The 25,799-nt window shown below is 35.3% G+C and overlaps 1 protein-coding gene across 2 annotated transcripts in view; it reads right to left on the bottom strand.

Annotated features, from left to right (window-relative positions):
- BRINP3 (BMP/retinoic acid inducible neural specific 3) overlaps positions 1-25,799 on the bottom strand; it is a 312,716-nt gene that overhangs the window by 86,404 nt on the left and 200,513 nt on the right. For both annotated transcript variants that reach the window (XM_087960836.1, XM_026669157.2), the window contains exon 4: positions 19,427-19,617. In XM_087960836.1, the coding sequence (XP_087816962.1) occupies positions 19,427-19,617 (191 nt within the window). The remainder of the gene's footprint in view (positions 1-19,426; positions 19,618-25,799) is intronic.

Raw genomic sequence — 25,799 nt, 5'->3', positions numbered from 1 at the left:
AATGACCTAATCATATCAGACAGGATTCTGGGGAGAAGCTGAATAATGGAGGTTCTGATTAGTAAGTAAAGGCTAAAATGACTTTGACACTTTTGCTGGTAATTGAAGGTAGACTTTATTCTATCTAAAGTAAATCTAGTTGGTAAATATGACCTGTACTGAGAGTTTGCAACAGTTAGAATGTTTGATAAAACTGGAAGATTCCTAGAGGACAAAACCTGGAAAAGAATAATGTTGAAGAGGAATAGGATTATGAGGCACTGCTTCTCAATTGTTGCAACTTTAAGATGTGTGGACTTTCAGAATTCCCCAGCCTGCATGCTGCTAATCCTAAACTGAGTTAAAAATAAATGGAAGAGAAATCAAAAGTTCATCTGCTGCAAGCTAATTAGCTCTTCATTCTGAGAATGGATAGTAAAATGCCAACTAACTTTGTTAAGACCTTTCCTTAGATGTCAAGTGATAAATAAAAGTAGGACTAAATTAGGAACTGAGGAGAAGAATGCATATATGTTAGGAACACACATAAATGTTAGGCTTTAGTCATATGGTATGAAGATTTGTGTACTCTGAATGTTTTTGAGAACAAATGCAGGTCTAGAGAAAAAAAATGGATAAAATGCAGAAAGGCTTTGCAATCACTAAAGAGTTTAAAAAAGTTAGACAGGAAAAATGAAAGTGATTGAATTGTTTTGGAATGTTCATGTTTCTGATGGTCTCTAAACAAAATGATTTTTTAAAAAAAATACAGAAAGTGGGGCGGTTTTGGCTGTTTCACTCAGAAAATGCCTCACAGAGAGAATTTTATGAAGATCCAGAATGGGAATCAGGTATGTTTAGATCTACCTGAATAGCATTTCTTATTCACTTCATGTTAAATTCATGAAAACTTATTCAAAGTTATCCTTTTCTATATTGGGATATGGACTTTGGCTAAAACACACCCTACAAATCAGCCATTCAGGAAACTGTATTCTGATAACAACATACACTTTTTTATTGATAAATATTTGAAACCTGCAAAAATGTCATTTTTTAAATATTTCCAAATAGAGACTCAATTCCCTTATTGTTAATGATTGAGATACCATTAATATAAATGAGTTTTGTTGAAAGGAGATGTAAAGATGATAGAAAAGGAAATTCTACTCAGCAAGAAACAGGAATGGAGAGAAAGAAGGATAAAACAACTTGTAGAAGTTACAAAAATATTAATCAATAATTCACAATCTGTTTAAAAAATATAATTCAGTCACTCCCTAGTAATCCCACAACAGCCTTTGCAATCTATCTCTCAGTGCCTCTGCTAAACAACATATAATGTTCTTTAATAATATAATACTCAATACAGAATTGGGAATTCTTTTAAAATGACAAAGCCTCCCACTTATAAGTAACGAATTTAGCTTCTTTTGCAGAGCTTCAGGGCTTCCAATTTCATGGTGACTGAAGATATAAATTATGAGGTTTGTATTAATATGCTTTATTTCTTATAATAAGTTCAATATAACTTCCAATCTCATATTTCAGTTGTAGAATTATAGCGTGAATAAATTTCTCTAAGTAGACTAACATACAGTATAAGATCTAGAGTTGGCAAGAGATGGCAAGCACAAACACAAAAGTTTTATAACTGTTTATTTATTTTCTAGTTCATTTGTTTTTTGCAATGGTAGAATCACCACTTATTGTTATAAATGAAGTCCATGTCTGTCCATTCAAGTCAGTCTTAACTACTGGATTAGTTTTCTTGGCAAGATATCCAAAGTTTCCTTTCTATGGCTAAGAGAGAACAGCGGGCCTCAGATTGATAGTTTCTTGATTTCTAGCCTATTTCTAGCTTACAAAATTAGTGTTAGGAATAACAAGGTTACCTAACGTAGTTTGGGTAAAATAATATATATAAACTATGATAGTAAGTTTAAGTGTGTGTCACTTTAAACTGCAAAGCATGTAATTTTGGGTGCAGTTGTAAAACCGCCATAAGAGGGAGCAAGAGAACCTGCTTGATTGCTGACTATGCTGGATTGATGGTTTGCTAACTGCGTGTTCCCTGCTGCTGAGTTTTTTGAATGTCGAAGGAAGAAAGGAGCTTTGACTTCTTTATATCTCTACTGCGAGGAGATATATTACTGGACTGATATTTGTAAGTTTACTAACCTCTTTTTTGACACTGGACTTTGCAACTGAATAATCCCCGAACGGACTGAACTAGTGAATGATATATGGACTGTTTGACTATGATAAAACTCTTACTGGAATAAACTATTTAACTAGCACAGTGTATCTGTTTTACTGAGTGTAAGCTACAAAAACGTTTATCTCACATATTTGCCTGCCTGCCTGACTGCCGTGCAAATTCTGCTAGGGTGTATCCCTAACACTGGTTATGGGCCCAGCTGCACAGTCAGACTAACCAGGATATAACAGGCTTATATAAAGTGAGAGTTAGTGTAGTTACACAATACTGTAAACAGACAGCTGTGTTTTATTAATTATAGTTTAATATCCAGAAAAAGATGGCACAAGTCAATTTACCAAGTTTGTCTCTAATATCCAAACTGGATGGAACAAACTATGTTTCATGGTCTATGAAATGCATCCTACTTCTACGCAGAAAAGGTTTGTGGAGTATAATTCAAAACCCACCAGAGGTAGATGCTTGGGATCCGGAAGATGAGGATGATGCCCAGAAAATACAAGAATATAAACTGAAAAATGAGCAAGTTCTCTGTACAATAGGACTGACACTCTGTGACCAGCAGCTTGTACATATTCGTGGAGAAGAAACAGCTGCTAAATGTTGGGAGAATTTAAAGAAGATTTATGTTCGAGACAGTGTAGGAGCACATATAAATCTTACACGGAAGCTGTTCAGAACACATCTTCAAAAGAATGGAGACATGTTGACTCATATAAACACTATGAAGAAGATTTTTCAGGAACTGCATGAAAAAGAACTTATCTTCACAGAACTGCATCAGGTTTATATAATTTTGTCTTCGTTAGATGAAAGTTATGACGACTATGTAACTTCACTGGAAGTACTGCCAAAAGATAACCTCACATTAACTGACATTACTGGCAGATTAATTGAAGAAGCCAGGAGAAGGCTTGAAAGGGATCATCTGAGAAGGGAACAACCACAAGAAGAGAAAGAATCTTCGACAGCCTATACAATTAGAAAATGTTTTAATTGTGGAGGAAAAGGACATTTGGCTAGATTCTGCAAGAAAGGAAAATGCCACAATGCCAGCCAGAATGCTAAAAGGCATCAAAAGGATGAAAAATGCTTAGAGTTAGCCATGTATAGCAACGAAACTGTGAATAATAATTTATGGGTTGTAGATAATGGAGCATCGCACTGCATAATGAAAGATAAGAAAAAATTTGTTAAGATGTCCACGAGTTCACAGCAGATATCGTTAGCTAATGTCTGGAAAATGAAAGCAAAAGGTGAAGGTATTGCACATTGTTCTTGCATAAAAGAAAATGTAAAAATGTTATATGTACCACAACAAGTTTAATTTGCTTTCGGTTAGAGTTTTGGTTAAACTAGGTTATGTAGTTACCTTTAGGGGAGAAAACTGCATAATAGAAAAGGAAGGTAAAAAAGTGACTGCAACTTTAAAAGGTGAATTGTATGTGTTAAATGATAATCAATTAGAGGTGGCTAACACAGTGTATAATAATGTTAAACCTCATGATGAATGCATACATTTGTTACACAGATGTTTAGGGCATATAAATTTTAAAATGCTCAAGCAAACGGTTGAACTGTCTGAAGGTATAAAACTGAAGCCTTGCAGTAAGTATTTGCACTGCAATGCTTGCAGTCAAGAAAAATGCAAGGTAATACCAGCAAATAGAATAAATGGATTTAAGACTAAGGAACCTCTAGAGGTCGTATTTGCTGATATTATAGGTCCTAAAAAACCAAGTGTGGGAGGTGCTCGTTATATATTAAGCATAATGGATCATTATTCCAGATACGGTTTCTGTTATTTAATGAAGAGTAAAACGGAAACATATCAGAATTTCTTTAATTGGTTGAAGTTTGCAGAAAGAAAAACTAAAAGGAAACTAGTACCTCTTGTAACTGATAATGGTACGGAATTTATAAATAATAAATTCAAAAATAGACTGAAGATGGCAGGTGTTGAACATAAAAAGTCTGCACCATATAGGCCACAACATAATTCCTTTATAGAAAGACGAGGCCAAACAATACAGGCAATGGCTCGTACTATGTTGTCGGATTCAGGATTACCTGAAACTTTGTGGGGAGAAGCAATAATGTGTGGTAATCATATATTGAATAATGTTGTTAACTCAACAACAGGTGAATTACCATTCACACGGTGGCATGGTAGAAAACCTGACCTAAGCTACATGCACACATTTGGAGTACCAGCATGGGTGCATATTCCTACACAACTGAGACATAAGGGGCAGCATAGGGCTAAAAAGTTATTCTTTGTAGGTTATGAATCTAATCACAAATCATACAGATTCTGGGGAAAAGGTACATCTAGCGTTTACTGTAGTGTTAGTGCACAATTCCTTGAACATGTAGGATGGGAAAAACTGGAGCAAGATTCAAGTAAGGATGTAATCATAGAAACCTACAAAAGACCAAAACAACATATCAGTAATAAGAAGAGTACAATTAAAGAGGAAGTACAGGAAGAGCACATAGGACCAGAACAGGAAGAAATAGGTGAACAGGAAAAAATAGGTGAACAGGAAGAAATAGATAACCAGGAACAGGTAGTACATGAAAGTCCACCTGTAAGTCCTATAATACCTAGACGTTCAACGCGTGAAACCAGACCACCTGACAGGTACCAAGCAAGTGTAGTTTGCCAAGTTAGTAAAGTTCCAACTACTGCAAAGGAACAAGAAAATTGGCATAGAGCAATGGAGAAAGAATTAAATTCATTGAAACAAATGGAAGTTTATGAAAATGTTAAATTACCTCCAGGTGAAAAGCCCATTGGCTGTAAATGGATATTTAAATTAAAAACAGGTAAAAATGGGACTGTTACCCATAAGGCTAGGTTGGTAGCTCAAGGATTTAATCAAACTGCATGTGATTATGATGAAGTATTTGCACCGAGTCTAAAAGCAACAACCTTGAGAGCAGCTTTAGTGTGGGCAGCTAAGAAGAACTATATTATAAATCACTTAGATGTAGAAACTGCCTATCTGCATGCACCATTGCAGCACACTATATACCTAAAGAAACCTGTAGGAATTAAGGATGATAAAACAAATAATGACTGTTGGAAGCTTAAAAAGAGTCTCTATGGATTAAAACAATCTGGTTACGAATAGAACCAATATATTGTTAAGGAGTTAAACAATATAGGGTTTAAAGCAGGTTTAGCTGATCCATGTGTATTTAAGAAAGAAACAAATGGAACAGTGTCATTGTTATTGTTCACTGATGATATTGCCTTAATTACAAAAACTAATAATGAAGCTACTGAAATAATATCATTATTAGGTAAGAGGATAAAATTAAAACAATTAGGAGAGATAAAACAGTATCTAGGATTAACAATAAATAAAACCAAAGGTGGCTATAAGGTATCTCAAGAGGATAAGATTTATCAATTACTAAAAACATACAAGATGGAACTTTGTAAACTGGCAAAAACTCCAATGAGTCAGGAATTTGGCCACACTGATGCTGAAAGTCCAAAATTCGATAAGACTATCTATCAATCACTAATTGGTAGTTTATCGTACATTAGTAATTGGTCAAGGCCAGATATTGCCTATAGCGTTAATCAATTGGCAAGATTCAATGCTGAACCCACTGAACGACACTGGCAAGCGACAAAACGTATCTTAAGATATCTTAAAAGGACAATGTATTTGGAGCCAAAAGATGATCTGATTTTAAGTGCATATGCTAATGCAAGTTTTGCAACAGACATAAACACTAGGAAATCAACTTCAGGTATGGCTATACTGTTAGGAAAAGCACTGATTGGTTGGAGGTCAATTAGACAGCAACACATAAGTATGTCCACAATGGAAGCAGAATTTTCATGTCTATCTTTATTATGTACTGATTTAATTCTGTATAAACAATTGTTATTGGATATGGGAATAACTGTTAATGATTCCATTGTAGTATATGAGGACAATCAAGCAGCCATACGGATGGCTACAAATATTGCTGTGAAAACGAGATCTAAGCATACAGATCTTAGATATCTGAATGTAAGGCAATCTGTAAAAAATGGTTTGATAAGACTGGAATATTGTATGACTGAAGAAAATATTGCTGATCAATTTACGAAAGCCCAAGGTGCAGTCAAACACAAAGAAAGTTGTGATGACTATGAGTTAAGGTTGTAAATATATATATATATATATGTTGTGATTCCGGCATCTGCTACAGGTTTTTTGAATGACAGCTCCAGCGAGGAGGACTTATATGAATCAGCAAGTTCTAACGATGAGGAGGAGATGAATGCATTTGATTTGCAAGATCGGCTTGAACCTTCAAACTCCTCCACCCTTCAATTAGGTGGTCAGCCGGGAACGGGTGATAATGAGGAACCAATGATATCTTCAGGTGAAGAAGATGATAATTTGGATGATTGCTGGGTAGATGTCAGGACAAGACGTCTCCTGACAAGGAGGAACCAACGAGGATACAGTAGGAGAGCAGACCAGCAATTAGACTAATTAGTTACTCTATAAAGGGAGAGATATGACTTTGCACTTTGTCCGGAACAAAGTGTCTATTTGCAAGGAGAACTGAAGAGCACAGTTTGGAGGATTTTGATCTGAAATATCTTGTTGGGATTTGGATTTAATTCGTTGGAACTTCTACTTATTGGAATTATTTTGTGAAGGATTTTGATCTGAAGAATCTTGTTGAGTCTTGGATTTAGTTCGTTGGAACTTTTACTTATTGGAGCTATCTGTGAAAATTCCTGTTTGCTGCCTTTCTTTACAAGGACTGTTGCTTTCAGCCTTATCTGTTTACTTTAAAAGGTGGGACATAACATTTTCCTGTTTGCTGCCTTTCTTTACAAGGACTGCTGCTTTCAGCCTTAACTGTTTATTTTAGAAGGTGGGACATAACATATATATATTATTATATTACCCAAAAGGGGAGTATGTTAGGAATAACAAGGTTACCTAATGTAGTTTGGGTAAAATAATATATATAAACTACTTTATATCTCTACTGCGAGGAGATATATTACTGGACTGATATTTGTAAGTTTACTAACCTCTTTTTCGACACTGGACTTTGCAACTGAATAATCCCCGAACGGACTGAACTAGTGAATGATATATGGACTGTTTGACTATGATAAAACTCTTACTGGAATAAACTATTTAACTAGCACAGTGTATCTGTTTTACCGAGTGTAAGCTACAAAAACGTTTATCTCACATATTTTCCTGCCTGACTGACTGCCGTGCAAATTCTGCTAGGGTGTATCCCTAACAATTAGCATTATTTTTTATAATGTCTTCAAAAATGCAACAGGAAAAAAATGGAATATTAATCCTGCCAAATATGTTCAGACAAGATACCTCAGATGGAAGTTGTAATCTGCTGTCCATACCTGACTTATAAACTGCTTCACAATGCTTTACAGCCTTCTCAAACAGTTTACAGAGTCAGCATATTGCCTCCAACAATCTGGTTCCTCATTTTACTGACTTTGGAAGGATGGAAGGCTGAATCAACTTTGAGACAGTGAGAATTGAACTGCCATACTATTGGCAGATGGCAGTCAGCAAAAGTAGCCTGCAATACTGCAATCTAAGCACTGTGCCACTGCGGCTCTTGGGAAAAACAGTACTAGGTTTATAAAAACTATTATCCAGCTAAAAGCCATTATTTTTGTGGCAAAAAAGCTATTGCCACACTAGTTTTTTTAAAAGGGCACCTGAGTTTCTAAACTTATTTCATCTGGGTTCAGGTGGGGTTTATGATAGGAAAAAAAAATAACAATAGCATTTAAACTTATATATTGCCCCACAGTACTTTACATCACTCTCTGAGTGTGCAAATTGCCCCCAACAATCTAGGTCCTCATTTGTCTTATGTCAGAAGGCTGAGCCAACCTTGAGTCCTGTCAAGATCAAACTCCAGGCTATGAGCAGAGTTTGCCTGAAAAACTCCATTCTAACCTCTGCACCAGCCGGGCTTTTCCTAAAATGTCCTTTAGCAGAAGAAGAAATATGTGCCTCTCCTTGACCTCTCACTTTTGTCAACTTTGATATCCTCCTGGAATGGCTATTTATGCTTTGAGATAGACAATGTTGTCATATTATACCTATTATCAGAGAATAATCCTGCAGTAGTGTGCCTTAGTCTCTGGCAGTTATATGATGTAGTATCACAGGACACAATTTTGTCCCCAGAGGATATAAAGTGGAAGAGTAGGTCATGGGCTGTAAACTAAATGCACCCCATGAAGTATTTTACAGACCTTAGAATTGTCTCCTGAATTACAACTATTTTAAGCCCACTCTGCATTGTCTATAATACAAACTGTGGTTTATTAATGAATTGTGGTAGCAAACCATTAATATGTGAGTTGACACAGGCATTAATCATTTCAATGAATGAAGTTCTAAATATGCATTTTTGTACACTTATGCTGCACATACATTTTGTTCACTAATACATAAATTTTGTAAACACTTTTCTTGAGACATAATATTTTTCCTAAAGCAATATTCTCTAATATATTTTTCAATATTATTGTCTACCACAGACAGTTTTTGTGTGCACTTATCTCTAAATTTTGCATTTATTTCATGCAATTTTATCTAATATGCATGTTTTAGTATACATTTATTTTCTGGAAAACTGCATTGCAAAACTCAGAAAAAGAATGAATATGGAAAGATAATTGTGCTTCAGGTCATATATTGTTTCATGAACTAGTACCGAACATGTTTACATTAAAATTCAACACAAGCAAGATTTTCTTCCATTCCTGTTAATCATAAACAAATTAAAGATTAATCTTTAGATAATAATATCTACAGTAGCATTATAAAATTTCATTATGCCTATTTCAATCATTCTTTTTGTTATTTATATTTTTAGTGTGAAAAATTGCTATGGAAGACTGTCAGTATAAATAGAGGAGCTGGTTTATTATGTATTTTTGACTGTATTAAGAAAGATACTTTTACACATTTTTTTTAACTTTAAAGAAATGGTTTTTTTAATCTGCCAAAGAAGCTGGGGAGTCATCCTTCATGGTTGGAAGACAGTTACTTAGCTAAGTCCTTCTTTTGAGTATCTGTACAGGAAAGCTATGAAATTCAGAAGGGCTGCATATCATTGAAAGTTGTTCAGTTTTTGAAACTTGAAACAAAAGCATTATTTTACAGACGGGATCTAATTCTCCAAATAGGAGGAAGAAGGATTTAGGAAGAAAATTTTTGCTTAGAAGACAGAAATATACTTGATAGGTGGGGTAGAACAACAGGAGGAACAGAGATAGCTGAGAATAGAAGAAGGGGTGAAAAACTGTTGATCAAATCCCTATGTGTCTTTGCCAACAGAAAAAGAGACAGCAAGAGCAATGGATAGAAGCATTTAAAATAAGAGTTCATTTCAAGAAAGAAAGGTTTTTCAAAAAGCTGGGGATCTATCTTATCTTTGCTGCAAAGAAATAAGCCTGTGGTCTTGTGATATAGACAGACTGAAATTTGTCTCAATGGGATTAACTCAATTTTGTTTTGTTGGCAGCTATTCTGACATAGAACAGAACAGAACAGAATATAATAGAATTCTTTATTGGCCAAGTAAGATTGGACACAGGGAATTTGTCTTGGTGCAAATGCTCTCAGTGTACATGAAAGAAAAGATACATTCATCAAGAGTCAAGAATCATAAGGTACAACACTTAATGATAGTCATAGGGTACAATAAGCAATCAAATCATACTAGGAAACAGTCAATATAAATTGTAAGGATACAAACGACAAAGTTACAGTCATACAGTCATAAGCGGGAGCAGATGGGTGATAAGGAATGATGAGAAGATTAATAGTAATAGTAATGCAGACTATGTAAATAGTTGGACAGTGTTGAGGGAATTATTTGCTTAGCAGAGTGAAGGCATTCGGGGGAAAAACTGTCCTTGTGTCTAGTTGTTCTGGTGTGCAGTGCTCTATAGCTAGAGCACATAGCACATGTCTAGTGATTTATTGAAGATGGGGGCCAATTGGTCAGCACAGACTTTTAAGCAAGAAGGAGTTATCTTGTCTGGCCCAGGTGCTTTTCCTGACTTTTGTCTGTGAAATAGATCTTGCACTTCTTTTTCTATGATCACCAGAGGTTGTGAACCCAGTGGGTTGGGATCAGTTGTAGGAAGCTTGGCTGTTGTTGGTGTGTTTGAGATGGGGAGATAGGTGGCTGTAGTTTCCTTTCAAACCTGCAGTAAAACACATTCAGGTCATCTGCTAGTTGTTGATTTCCTTCTGCCTTTGAAGGTTTGCTGTAGCAAGTGAAGTTTTTAAGAGTTTTCCACATGTTTGCTGGTTCATTTGTTGAGAACTAATTCCTTAACTTTTCAGAGTAGCTTCTTTTTGCTGCTCTGATCTCTCTTGTTAATATGTTTCTGGCCTGATTGTATAGCATTCTGTCACCTTTTCTGTAGGCTTCCTTTGGAACGACGTAGCTGCTTAAGTTTAGCTGTGAACCAAGGTTTATTGTTACTGTATATTTGTAGGTTCCTTGTTGGTACACATAAGTCTTTGCAGAAGCTGAGATATGATGTTAGGGTATCTGTGAGCTCATCTAGGTCTGCAGAGGTATCTTCAAAAACATTCCAATCAGTGAATCAAGGCAAGCCTGGAACTTCAGCTTTGCCTTATCAGCTTTGCCTTATACTCACTGATTTAATTGTTGGTTTCATGGTTTTAAGTCTTTTTCTGTAGGCAGGTACAAGGTGAATCATGCAGTGATAGCTAGGAAGGTTAGCAAGAATATAGTCTGTTTGTCCTCACCCCAAACAAGAAAGTCCTATGCCTATAGCAATCATGTTAAAAAATGTGAAATGAACATATGACCATTCATATGTCAGCTATGTATATGTAAAAGCATGCAAGTCTATAGATATGATGCATATTCTCTTCTGCAAGAGAAGAAGGTTGAAAGTAATGAGTTTCATATTAAAGCAAGATTATTTCAGAAAACATGCAGACAAATGGTTTAATCTAATTCAGAGGCCACTATCCTTAGAAGTACTTAGAAAAGTACAGATAACAGATAATCAGAGTTGGAAAGGACCTTGTAGGTCATCCAGTCCAAACCCTCGCCCAAGCAGCAGACCCTATATCATTTCTGACAAATGGCAGTCCAATCTCTTCTTGAAAGTCTCAAGTGATTATACTCCCACAAGTTCCGAGGGCAAGCTGTTCCATTGGTTGATTGTTCTCACTGTCAGAAACTTTCTCCTTATTTCCAGGTTAGATCTCTCCTTGTTCAGTTTCCATCCATTATTCCTTGTCTGGCCTACATGAGCTTTAGAAAATAGCTTGACCCCTTCCTCTCTGTGGCAGCCCCTCAAATATTGGAACACTACTATCATGTCTCCCCTGGCCCTTCTCTTCACTAGACAAGTCATGCCCAGTTCCTGTAACCGTTCTTCATATGTTTTAGTCTCCAGTTCCCTAATCATCCTGGTTGCTCTTCTCTGTACTTTTTCTAGAGTCTCAACATCTTTTTTATAATGTGGTGACCACAACTGGATGCAGTACTCTAGGTGTGGTTTTACTGAGACTTTATAAAGTGGTATTACTACCTCACTTGAGCTTGATTGTATCTCTCTATTAATGCAACTTAGGATTGCATTAGCTTTTTGGATGCTGCTGCACATTGCTGTCTCATATTTAGCTGGTTGTCCATTAAGACTCCAAGATCCTTCTCACAGTTACTGCTATTGAGCCTGGTTTCACCCAGTCTATATGTGTACTTTTGGTTTTTCTTGCCTAAGTGTAGGTCTTTACTTTTCTCTACATTGAATTTCATTTTGTTAGATATGCCCAGTGTTCTAGTCTGTCAAGATCCATCTGGATCTTGATCCTATCTTCTTGGGTGTTAGCTATTCCTGCCAGCTTAGTATCATCTGCAAATTTGGTAAGTTCTCCTTCTATTCCCTCATCTAAGTCGTTAATGAAGATATTGATGAGTACTGGGCCTAAGACAGAACCTTGTGGCACCCCACTTCCCTCCATGTAGACTTAGACCCATTAAGGACTACTCATTGAGTATGGTTTGTCAGCCAGTCACGAGTCCATCTAGTGGTGGTGCTATCTATTCCATTTTTTTCTAGCTTACCAAGAAGTAGGTTGTGGTCTATTTTGTCAAATGCCTTGCTGAAATCTAAGTACATTATGTCCACAGTATTTCACTGGTCTACTAATTTAGTCACTATGTTGAAGAATGAAATAAGATTGGTTTGGCATGATCTGTTTTTAACAAACCTGTGCTGACTGCAAGTTATTACTTTATTTGTTTCTAGATGTTGGCAGATCTGTTTTTTATTATCCTTTCCAGTATCTTCCCGGGTATTGATGTTAGGCTGATTGGTCTGTAGTTTCCTGGGTCTGTTTTTTCCCCCCTTTTTTGAAGATGGGAACCACATCAGCTCTTTTCCAGTCCTCTGGTAGTTCTCCGATGCTCCAGGATTTTTGAAAGATATGGTGCAGTGGTTCTGAGATGACTTCTGCCAGCTTCTTTAAAACTCTGGGATGTAATCCATCAGGCCCTGCTGATTTGTGTTCATCAAAATCAGACAGGTGTTCTTTTACTATTTTTTTTGCTTATTTTAACTTTTATTTCTGGTATGTCTTTTACAGTTATGTTTTTGGTGGGTTGAGCTATAGTTTTTTTTTGTGTGAAGACAGATGCAAAGAATGAGTTAAGCAGTTCTGCTGTCTCTCGGTTGCCTGTTACTTCCTTGTCATCTTCTCTCTTTAGTGGACCGACTGTTTCCTTGATTTTTTTTCTTGTTATTTATATGTTAGAAGAAACTTTTTTTTATTATCTTTGACTTTTGTTGCAAGTTTTTGTTTGTTCTGAGCCTTTGCTTTCCTGACTTCGTCTTTGCAGATTCTGGCTATCTGCTGATATTCTGCCTTAGTTGTATGTCCTTCTTTCCATTTTTTGTACTTTTTCTTTCAATTTGCCAGAAAGATCTTTGTGCAGCCATGCTGGTTTCTTCTTGGATTTCTTGTTTTTCTTTCTCAGTGGTATTGTGCTGGTCTGGGCTTCTATGATGATAATTTTCAGAGTTTCCCAAGTACTTATGATAAATGATAAAATACTTACAAAATAAGATGTAATCCTTCTGAAGACTGTGGCCAAGTGTTGGAGAAACTCACAGAGATGATCTTGGGGAAACAATAGTTGGAAAACATACATTATGCCTGTGAAACAGAGAAAATGTCAAGGTTCTTTTACTATATCTTTTACTATATCCATAAAGTAATCCTTTGGTCAGACTGGTAGATTTCATTGTTAATGTGGATAGTGATAGGAGGGTTCAAAGTACAAAATAGTTTCTGCAGTCCCCATTTTTGTACTGCTAGACAAAGCTTTTAAGTTCTGTCCAGAATGCATATTGCTCCTTAACCCATTCTCAAAAAAGAATTCCTCAATTTTAGCTTCAAAGGTAGGCATGACAATAGGACAATAACTTTTGTAGCTAAATCAGTTGAATAAAGAGATGTGCTTCATTCCTGCTAAGCAAAATGGGCTGCTACTGCTTCAAAGTCTTGGACTATTGCTTCTTGACTTTTGGGAAACAGGCATTTCCTCCAGTCATAGAAAGAAAGCAAAAAAAAAGTTATTCCACTATTGATGCTTAATGGTCTCTAATACAAAGGGTTAGAGTATAGGGAGTGTAACATATCCCAGACTGTCTGATTTCCTACTGTCCTTGTCCATGAATAATAAGCTTTTAAATCATTTCTTTTAAGAATAATTATGCTGCTTCAGTAATTTGTATTGGGTTTCTAGCTCACCATTCTACTAAGTATGCTCTCACAAGGCTGAAGGAAGTGTACTTCCAGACAAGGAGTTTGTCCTTGACAACAAGTATAAGAATTCTTGGAGCTGGTATGAAAAGCAAACTCTTTCTTTAAATCAAACTTGAGTGAAATATTTCTACTGTCCTTGTTCCCAAGTACAGAATGCTGTTAATAATGAGAGTTGGGTGTTGATGTCTCTTGTGTAATAGATTTGGGTTGGGGGATGTTTGAATTACTTTAAAACTTCATTTTTCCTTTCTTCTGTAAAGATTCTCAACATGGCGAGAAGTTAGTGGTGTTGAAGTTGCCCTGAAGTCTTTCGCTATCTTCAGCAAGACAGGAAACACATTACTTTAAAACTGAAAAGCAGAAGTATCATGGTCTAGCTGGTATATCAAATTCTCTATTGCCTAAGAAAGCCATGCCATCTAAATATTAGTCTAATGTAGGAAGTGACACCATTCAAACTAGTTGGGTTCTATGAAGTGGTAAAACTGAGGAAGTCAACTAGACCAAGGAAATATCAGAGACATAATAATAATATCCAGAGAGATCAACAACAAGGTGAGCTAGGGAAAAAGTGGGATACGTATCAGAGGCTAATGGTAGTGCACACAATCTGAGGCCAAGTGGCTTCAGCAGATAGGGATTTAGTGAACTGAGAATAATACAATGATTTTGGGGAAATAGGCCATGCCAGAATGGAATTCAAATGAAAGATCTTTATTAGGAAAAAAAAAAAAAGACAGTTTATGCCCACATGCCAAGAGGGCATTTTACTCCTAAGATGCTGAAATTGTGAAATGGGCTTATAATGGCAATACAGGTAGTCCTCAACTTACAACCACAATTGAGCCAAGAATTTATGTTGCTGAATAAGAAATGTGTTGAGTGAGTTTTGCCCCATTTTACAACTTTTGCTGCTATATTTGTTAAGTGAATCACTGCAGTTGTTAAATTAGTAACACAGTTGAACCTGGCTTCCCCACTGACTTGTCAGAAGGTCACAAAAGGGGATCACATGACCCCAGGACACTGCAACTGTCATATATATGAACCAGTTGTCAAGTATCTGAATGTAAATCATGTGACCATTGGGATGCTGCAATGGTCATGTGGAAAATGGCCACAAGTCACTTTTTAGTGCCATTGTAACTTTGAATGGTCACCAAACTAGTCAGCCTAGGTCTAACTATAGATTCAAAGGCTGGATGCTGTAATAGCAGGTGAGGTCTTCTGATAATATAATTATGCAATTTTGAAAAAGGATCAAGAGAAAAAATAATTAAGGAAAAAGCAAAAAGAAATAAGAAAGACAATCAGCTCAGTGAAAAATGAGCTAACTTCATAAATAAATAAATAAAATCAAAGGTTTTTGAAGCAGCCACATGGAAAAATATGAGAGTCCTGACAAAAACTTGTCCACATTGTACAATGTCCCAAACATGGCTGTATGCAGGTATATATAACCACGATAAATTATTGATGGATGTGAACTATTTCAATAACTGAATAGATTTGAAATGCCTAAAACAAAGTAAGTAAGATGACAGAAAACAGCAGATTATATCACAAGAGCAAGGCTGAATCAATGGACAAGATAATCAGCACTACTGGATAAAGAAAGTCAACCAAACCTGAAGGTTACAACACTGTTGTCAACAAGATGATGGTCCCTGATTGTTGCAGAGACTGATTACAAAGAAGTTCACAAGTAAAATGCAACAACAGATAATGCTCTCAAAACAAAGAGATGTTTTGTCAGAAACACGCTTATCTAGGGCAACAATAACCAAGACAGTTTTCTCACAACAAGGGTAAGTTTCTCATATGTTGCACAGAAAACATATGCCAAGAAGATAGCAAGATCTCTTCCAGCTGTAAATGTTCAAAGGGTATTGCCTCAAAGTGTAAACATTGGAGCTCTCCAATTATAAATACCACTGAAGTAACTATCACAGCTAAACTTCTAACTGTGCAAAATGGGTCATTTTGGAGAAACGACTGTGCAAGCATGAGATGAGCATTTTTTAATAGTATAGTGTTGCAGTAAATGAGGTCTTGGCCTTATAACTGGATCAAAGATCCAGTCTCTGTGAATCCTTGATGATTCTGTCCTGCTTAGGAGTAACATTTCAGCAAATTAAAATTGCACGTCACAGCATTTCTCAGTGTGAATTCTGGATTAATTTCTCCATTAGTATTATATTAAGGTAATTTTGTCCTTATTTGGTATTGCATCCTCCCATGATCTCATTAGGATGGGATGACTAAAAGGAGAAAGTAATTTTTATATAAAACTAAAGTACTAAAATGATAATAAATTATTCCAGACTTTATTTTTTTGCAAACATAATAGCTATGGGAACTCTTGTGGTATAACAGGCTTTTGAATAGTTGTATTTATGATTTAACTGTGGTTATTTCTTTCTCTTTGTGAATCTTCTTTTTCTTTTTCCCCTGAGTTTGTATTTTATAGAAAGCATTCACATTTTGTTAAAAATTATTATGTATAGCAAGTATAAGAATTGATAGCAAGTATAAGAATTCCTAGTGAGAATATGAAGGGAAGACTGTTTTCTGAAATTAGATATGAGTGGAAGGTTCTCAAATTGTTGAGGAATTATTCCTCTATTGATATGATTTTGCCTTGCAATTTGCACATATTGCTAGAGATTCTGAAGTGAATATTTTGGGTATCACTCAGGCCATATTTACTGATCCTTGCCTATGGTGAATATGGTGAAGAGTTGTGGTGGCACAGAAATTAGAATGCAGTACTGCAGGCTACTTCTGCTGACTGGTGGTTGCCCTGCAGTTTGGCAGTTTGAGTCTCACTGGTTCAAGATTGAGTCAGTCTTCCATCCTTCTGAGGTTGGTAAAATGAGGACCCAGATTGTTGGGGAAAATATCCTGACTATGTAAACCAATATAAGTCTAAGTGCTATTGCTATCTCATGCAGAGACTTTGAAAACTTCTGAGCATCTGTGAATTACAGGGATAAGTAAATAGCAACCAACAAGTGTTGTTTAAAAGTATCATGGCTGGCAATATTATGATATTCTCATTCAGTTTTCCATAATCTCAGTGGGATCCCAACATTTTATGAAATGTAGGCTAAATGTAGACGAAATTCAGTTGTCTAAGATTTCTTCACTTGTTTCCATATGACATAAGTATGTAGTGAAAAGTCTGTTCAATGTTAGGAATGCACCAAGATAGCTAATATCCCATGACTCTTGGAAACACAGAGGTGACTGCATTTATATCTGGCTTCTTCTTGTAGGCTATAAATGCACAATTTTGTTTCCAAGGAGTAAGAAGTATTGCTGCTTTATTATAGGTCTTTATATTGTTAAAAATAGCATTCAGTTATTTTCATAGAACTGCAGGTAGCTTTCAACTTACAACCACAATTGAGTCAAAATTTATGTTAAGTTTGTTAAGTGAGTTTTGCCCCATTTTACAACTTTTCTTGCCACCCTTGTTAAATGAATCACTGCAGTTGTGAAGTTAGTAACCCGACTGTTAAGTGAATCTAGCTTCCCCACTGACTTTGCTTTCAGAAGGTCGCAAAAGGTGATCACATGATCTTGGGACACAGCAAAGGTCATAAATATGAACCAGTTGTCAAGCATCTAAATTTTGATCACATGATTGTGGGGTTGCTGCAAAGGTTGTAACTATGAAAAACAGTCCTAAGTCACATTTTTCAGAGATGTTGTAACTTCGAATGGTCACTAAATTGAACTGTTGTAAGTCAAGGACTACCTGTATCGAGTGTCCATCAACCCTAAGAGCTACTGCAGTTTTGACTCTAGAAAAGGGGAATTTGACTCCACTTGCTAATTCAGAACAAGATGTTGTCTCTGAGTCTAATATGCATTATGGAATGCTATAAAGAAGAATTGGCAGTACACTGCATGGGGATTCTAGGGGAAAGATGGCTAATAACATTAATTTATTTGCAGCTGTTGCTTTAATATTGTCATAATTTCTACAGCTTTTTATATGATACAAAAATAGAAATGTATGGGAACATTTAAACATACATTGTTATTCCTTAAAAAAAAATAGGGAGATGTACCGGAGGGAAACTGTGTGTTGGAAAAGGCAGAATTTGAGCCAGATATCATATAACAATTCAATTGATTCCAGCATAAACTATGTGCAGTTAACTTGGTCTAAATCCAAGCCTACGAAGACTCTGATGCAAATTAATTGAATATATTGCTGAATGTTTGTTGACGAAGATAATTGGAGATTGTTTTGTATTATATATCGGATAGGAAGCATAAATATGGCAGGTCTACACACTATTTTGAACCAAAAGAGAAATTTGGAAACAAATCAATTTTGCCTTGAATGTCAATAAAACATTATGAATCAATAAAATGCATTTAATGATGAGCTTTGGCAACATCATTCTGCAAAAGAATTGAAACTTGAAATAGAGCCAAATATGACAAGTAAAAGAAAAGTGAATACACAGTATCAATCATTCTTGCTCAATTTGGCTGCAACTGTGCTTATGAACTATAGCTGAAATTGGGATGGATATACATATTCAGGCAGTCATAGTATCTTCATGGCTGTATCACATTGTGTTAAGGCTTTTTCAGTTTATTATATAGCCATCCTTTTTCCTTCTGTCTGGGCCACTTTTTACAGGGGCACAATTGAGAGCATTTTAACAAACTGCATCGCTGTTAGGTTTGGTGGTAGCAGTGCCTCAGATAGAAAGTCCATACAGAGAGTGGTAAGTACAGCTGAGAAGATTATAGGAAGATCACTTCCTGTTATTTAGGATACTGCTTGTGTTATGTGCTTAGAGCTCAAAGCATTGTTTGAGACCCCACACACCCACTTTATGGTCTGTTTCAGTTGTTCCCCTCTAGGAGGAGGTTTCAAAGTATTTCTAGCAGGACTATCAGATTCTGTAACAGCTTTGTTCTCTATGCCATCTGTCTGGTAAACTCGCAAGATTTGTTTTTCTTGCCATGTACACGTATACATCCAAACTAGACTATGTTGTTTCCCTGTGTCATGTAATATATGCATAATTTTGCATTTATTTATTTATTTATTTATTTATCTATTTTGTCATGTTTATGTAGTGTATATTGGAAGTGGTGACCCTTTGAGAGCTGTATGCAACACAATTTTATTTTAATGTATGCCGATTAGTGTACATGCAAAATGACAATAAAGTTATTCTAAATATTAAGTCTAAGTCTATTCTGTCTGTTAGAAATGGTTTCATACACACACACACACACACACACACACAAATGACATGGATCTAGCATCCACTATGTAGACAGATGGACATAGAGATATATAAACTGCAGTTTTGCACTGAAGCATTGCAGAATGTTTTTGTACCTTTATGGCAGTGGAAGCAATCTGAATATGGTGAAGTCTTCTCAGGGTGCTGTCCCTGTCAATAAAGTAAGAGGCCGCCAGCTGGTGTAGTGTTTCCAGAGTCACCGTGGTACTGTTAATGCTGGGATCACTTGTTTCTGTTCGTTTACTCAGCTTCCGCTTGTCCACAAAAATTGTGAGAGACTCTTCTCCTGTGCAAGAAATAGCACAAAAAAAGTCAAAGAAGTTTATGGCCCTTATTTTGTCTTTTTTTCATTTTTTATGACATAACTAGCATTAATCCTATGCACCTCATCTGCAAGGAAATTACTAGAAGTAGGAACTCTGGCATGAAAAATATCTAGGTAGTTAGAGGACAATTTTGCTTGGTCTACATTTTAAACAAACCAAAAGACAATTATGCTTTCAAATTCACATTTTTTTCCTATAATGTTTACTACTTTCCATACTTTGACATTGCTGTTCATCAATCAAAAGTGAAGGTATACTAAAGGTATACACAAAATATCTATGTTAATTAAAGTAATACATCAATTGTTTTCTATTATAGAATGACAATACAAAAATGAGTATATGAGAAAACAATGCACAGCCAAAGCATGTTTCATATATGTTAGGATCATTTTCTTGGGTGTTGCTGTTTGCTTTGCGCCACAATCTAATGCAGATATGAAGTGAACATGTTGAACTATTCATATACATTGATTGTAGATTCTGATCATAATATATTTACTTAGTAAGATTCTAGAAATAACGTTGGGAATTACTCTTATCTAAAGCCTAATAGGATCAATAACAAGCTAAAATAAACTATTGCTTATTCTAACTAACTTTAAATATTAATAGCTTTATTTCATATTCTTCATCTATGCTGTGCAGTGGTGGGATTCAATTTTTTTTACTACCAGTTCTGTGGGCATGGCTCAGTGGGCGTGGCAGGGAAAGGATACAGAGGATTCAACCGGTGTTCCTACCGGTTCAGTACTTACGCCGTGCGCGCATGTAATACAATGAAAGCTATGCCTCCTGGACAGCTGATAAGTGCTGCAAGTGGGTGTGCAGCATTTGAAAAAAATCTTTTTTATTGATTTTTCAGCCTCAGCTGTGCCATGCAAAGCAAAGAGGTTGAAAAAGCAGGAAATAAAGATCAGGTAAGAGCCTAGGAGGGCAAGTGGGCCAAACAGCAGCAGATGCAGAAACGGTTCTGTATCTGATGCTCTTCAGAGCTACCGGTTCTACAAAGCCGGGCAGAACCAGTAGCATCCCACCTCTGGAAGGATACTGTAAAATCTCCAGTCAGAGGTGATATTTGCTGGTTCTCTGAACTACTCAAAATTTCTGCTACGGGTTCTCCATTACTAGTCAGAACCTGCTGAATGCCACCTCTGATGCTGTGTATGAAAGAAACAAAGTACAACTTGAATAATAGATCTTTAAGAATTTCACATTAAAATCAACACAGATATTAATGTAAAACCTAATGTTAAACTGTGAAATACTTACTGCAAATTAAGGTTTGAATGTAAAATGTATATTTGTGATTTAGAGAATTATTCATGGGGGAGGGGGGAGGGAGGAAGGAAGGAGGGAAGGAAAAATTAATAGAACAGCAAAAGGACTGGAAAAATTACTCTACAGCCTTAATTGTATGTATTTATTCAATATTTCTTAAAACAGTATTTTTAGTATACACAAATTCATAACTAGAAAGATTGCCATCCATATGGAAGACCAACAATCTCATTACCTTTGGATTGTTCAAGCTACCCTTCAGTTAGGATTAATTCTACACAGGTATAACATTTATATTCACAATTTGCAGTGAGTAAGGAAAGTGACTATGACAAAATTACGCAAAATTCTATTATTATATCTCAATAAAGCATAGCGCTAATCTTCCTATGGCATTGATTTTCTGGTCTGGTCTACCTAGTGGAACTAAAACATTGTGAATTCTGGAGACAGTATTTGCTTTCACAACTCTGGAGAGATGTTGAAGATTTAAGACAGATGTCTTTTCAATGTAAAAATAACATTGAACATTGCTTTGATGTTATCCTATCTGTCAGCCCCATACCTGAGCCTGCATGACTGGCTAATTCCTATATTGAGAGAAGAAAAAACCATAACAAACTGAAACGTTATATCATAAAGTTATGATGTGAGCAGAGAGAAACTAGAACTGCAGTTTTGTTATGCTTTTCCCCCATGATTTTCTTGATCAGGATAGGAACTGAAATAATGAACCTATATATATTTATTCAGAAGCAAGACTCGTGATACTTCTTCCCAAGCAACTTGCCTTTGCCCTTATTCAATGATTTCAGACATATATACGGAACATACACATATTTATATACATATAAATTTATATATGTATAATTTATATACATATACATATTTATATACCTCTCAGACTGTCTATCTCTAATCTATCTATCTATCTATCTATCTATCTATCTATCTATCTATCTATCTATCTATCTATCTATCTATCTATCTATCTATCTATCTATCTATCTATCTATCCATCCATCCATCCATCCATCCATCCATCCATCCATCACAATATAGTATTTATGTTTTCAACTGAAATTCATCCTGTGGATTTTTATTTATGCAACCTCTTCAAAATACTCTAGAGTTCCTCTATTCATTTTAATTTTGTGTCAAAGAATTAACAGAAATGCATTGTCATGCTACATCATTTCAGAAAGAGCTGAAGAAGAATTAGAAAATGGCAGGTTGCAATATTGAATTAAATTCATAAATATCTTCGGAATGGCTATATGAATTAGTTTAATAGGGATTCAAGTTATAAGGCCCTGTACTGAAGGCATTACTAAAATAAGCAGACAGCTTTAGCTAAATATTCATAAATATGATTTGGGAGCCTATATTTATATTGTGCATAATAATAGATATTCTGATGATTGAAACATTTGGAATTTTCTGTTTTTTGTTTTATTTTTGCTTTAATGTAGACATATTTTTGAAGCCTGTCTTCTCATGCTATAAAATTATTAGTGATGCAAGGAACATAAATTGCACAGAAAGTAATTATCCATTTTTGAGGAGCAGCTAGGCAATATATATTGGTCACATTTACGACCTAATAAACCTTATGACCTTATGACCTAATAAAAGTGTGTTTTGGAAAGTCAAAATCTGCAAGTTGGCAGGGCATGTCCTGCTTCTTTTGTACATGCATCAACAACACAGATCTGTCCAAAAAAGTCATGGTTTGGCTTATAATATTACACCTGTCATCTTGCAGATTTTAAAATCTTTCAGATTTCGTTCTGCACAACACAAAAACGTTTCTCCCTAAAATAGGAGGTATTGTTATGATATAACTTTAGAAGACTACCTTCTCAGTTTTATAAATTGTTATTTATAATTATAAACTGGACATGGTATTCATGAACATGATAACATGCAATGCATTGGACATATACATAGGAGAGATGGATAGATAGACAGAATATTAGTATAGTACTACATGTTGTTTTGATTGAAAATTAAAATATTCCTAGGACAGGTGGAATGTTTGTCAAATATGATATATAACTGAAAGGCATACCACTTTGTTTTACTCTCAGTAGAATAGTTTATTGGCTTGTGTACTAAAAATTTTGCATTTCAGTTGAAACAACATTTAACAAAAATTTTAGTCATAAAAAATCACTATAGTCAAATAAGAAAAGAATTGCTTAAGAATGGCTGTATTTCCTCAGAATAGCTTTTAAAACAAAACTCAACAAAAACTTGTCTTAAGTTTCCATGGGCAACCTTCTTCAGTGCCCATGTATACAGAGATCATGGGAACATTTTAGAGGTCCCTTCCAAGGGAGACAGAAGTGGCAGAGGCAAATAAACTATTGTGCACCCATTTGCCAAGCTAGCTTTCTTGCCTGTGAATACAAATGTTTGGCAGCTCTGCTAAAAATCACAAAATACAACATTGGCATTCTCCTTTTTTACTGACAAGGCATTGAGAATAAAGTAACAATTGGAGGAAAGAGAAACATTTATTTGGGGAAACCAATTTCTTAACTCAAATCTTTAAAAAGCAGAGCACAAGGGATACAGTGTCTTCATTTGAGACAGATCTGTCTGATCTATAATAAACCCACAAAGAAATGATTCAAAATAACACCTGATTCATACAAAAGACATGGCTCTTTAATGTAATTAACTCCCACTCAGGTGTCTCATCTCTTATTGATGTGGATTCCAATTATGATAATTTTTTTCACAATTTTAACTTTGACTTTCAAATGTTCTAAATTCCAGAGAACTGCTATATATAATTGCATATTGGATATCAAATATTGCTATCCCTAGAAACCAAATGTCAACAATGGGATTCAAGGTGGATTGGACTTAGCTTTTGTGTGGATGCAAGAGATTCAAGACTGATGATGCATTTGATCCCTTCCTCAGAGTCAGCATAGTCATTTCTCAACTTAATTTTGAATAATTTCATCTTGTACTAGTAAATGTAGCTAAATTTCAAAGCATGTCAAATTAAAAAATGCATACTTAATGATACCAATTTAGTCATTTTATTTCAAAATTCAGTTCAGAAGATCCACTGAATTATATGGGAGTTAGGATCAAGCCAATAGGCAAAAGATTATAGAATATATGTAATGCATATATAAACATGCATTTCTAAGAATTCAACTATCTCATAGTTCATAGCTGAGAGACTGGGACAGTATAGACATTCTGTAATGGTTTTTATTTTCTATATGTAGATACCTACATAAGTCGGGCTTCTTTGCCGCATATGCATTTTATATTCTTAAATCTTTTTGATAAATCTTCCATTGTCATGCACAATTGAATATAATGTTTCCTTTCACATTTGATGTCTATAAGAGACCAGCTTCCCAATTCTCTTTTTTGACAAAGCTTCCACATATCTTGATTAATATTTATTAAATGTTAAGTGTCTGCAAATACTAAAGACCTATCATACATCACTCACAGGGTAAAAGAGCACTGGAATTGAGTTAGGTGAATATTGAATTTTTCTTTCAATATTCACATGACAAGTTGACCTTCTGAGAGGATTGTGTAATCATAACAGAAGTTTAAACATCCCGAGGAGCTGGTAGAAAACAATTCATTGAAATGTTTCATTTTATAACATGGAAATCTTTTCATTGTAGGCCCAAGGTCATGTGAACAATTCTTGGGCAATTGTTAGGGTGTAATAACCTTGAAAGATTTTTCCCTTTTACATAGACTTAATTTTTAATAAAAAAATAAAAGTAATTCCTCTTTTTAAATCCATTTCTTGTAACCTGATAACAAGAGGTCTCCAACCCATCACAACTTTGTTCACTCTCAGAGATTCAGTCATTCTTTAAGGTAGTCCTCAAATTACTTCTTGCTTTGGAATAACTTTGTTTTGGTGGGAAAGTCCAAGATAGAACAATAAACAAAAAACAGCCGTTGACAGATATCAAGGACAAGAGGAGGGCAAGAATGGGAAGAAGAGAACATAGGATAGACCATTTCATCAGTATGTTTCTTGCATTAAAACATTTCCTCAAGAAATGTAAAAGGTGCATTTCCATGTTTCATGAGGAAATAAAAGATTTACTCAAGTACGATTTTGAATCATGCAGAAGAGTTGGTGATAGATTCCTCCTCCCCCCCAAAAAAAAAAATTCCAATAGTTTTCAGTCCAACTTGAACAAAACACTTTTAATAAAATTGTAGGGGCAACAAACTTGCATGGGCATAGCATTTCAGCCAGAGACTGGTTGTATAGCACTTCAAAATGGGCAATTTTTGGCACAACTTATTCATAGCCTGAAACTGAAAAAACATACCATGTTTTTATTAGTATTTTATAAATTTTACAATTGAACTGTCAATCATGGCACAATGGGCACACACACTATAGCAGGCATGCTTTCATTTTTCATCCATTTGGTACTTTTCTACCAAAAAACAAAACCGGATGAAGCTTAAAATGTTGTAATCTTAAATGACAAAAGGAAGCTACAACTAGAAGGACTTCTATAAAATTAATACTATAGTGAAATTCATGTTGCTTCCAAAACAGGACGAAGGGACTGTCGTTTTCTCCACATATATCTGAGATGTTGCCTGCAGAAAATAAATCAAAGATGAGCAGGTTTTTTTTTACAAAGTTATTTTCCAAGATGGCCAGCAAAAGGCTATTCAATCTCAATAATTATCTTTAAATTATCCTCATGAAAGGATAACATTCTTTTTGTTTCCATTGTCACTTTGTTCATGCAGCTGCGTGCATGAACAATTTGAGCACCAATGATCTTTCTTGCTGCATAATTCCACCAAATTTTCTCAAAGGTTTATCAATCCTTGATTA

Source organism: Notechis scutatus, chromosome 3 (genome assembly GCF_049901735.1).
Source record: "Notechis scutatus isolate UNSWTSFEM ecotype Mainland chromosome 3, rNotScu1.2, whole genome shotgun sequence".
In the NCBI taxonomy this organism is placed as follows: domain Eukaryota; kingdom Metazoa; phylum Chordata; class Lepidosauria; order Squamata; family Elapidae; genus Notechis; species Notechis scutatus.
This window is presented reverse-complemented; position numbering and strand designations above follow the sequence as displayed.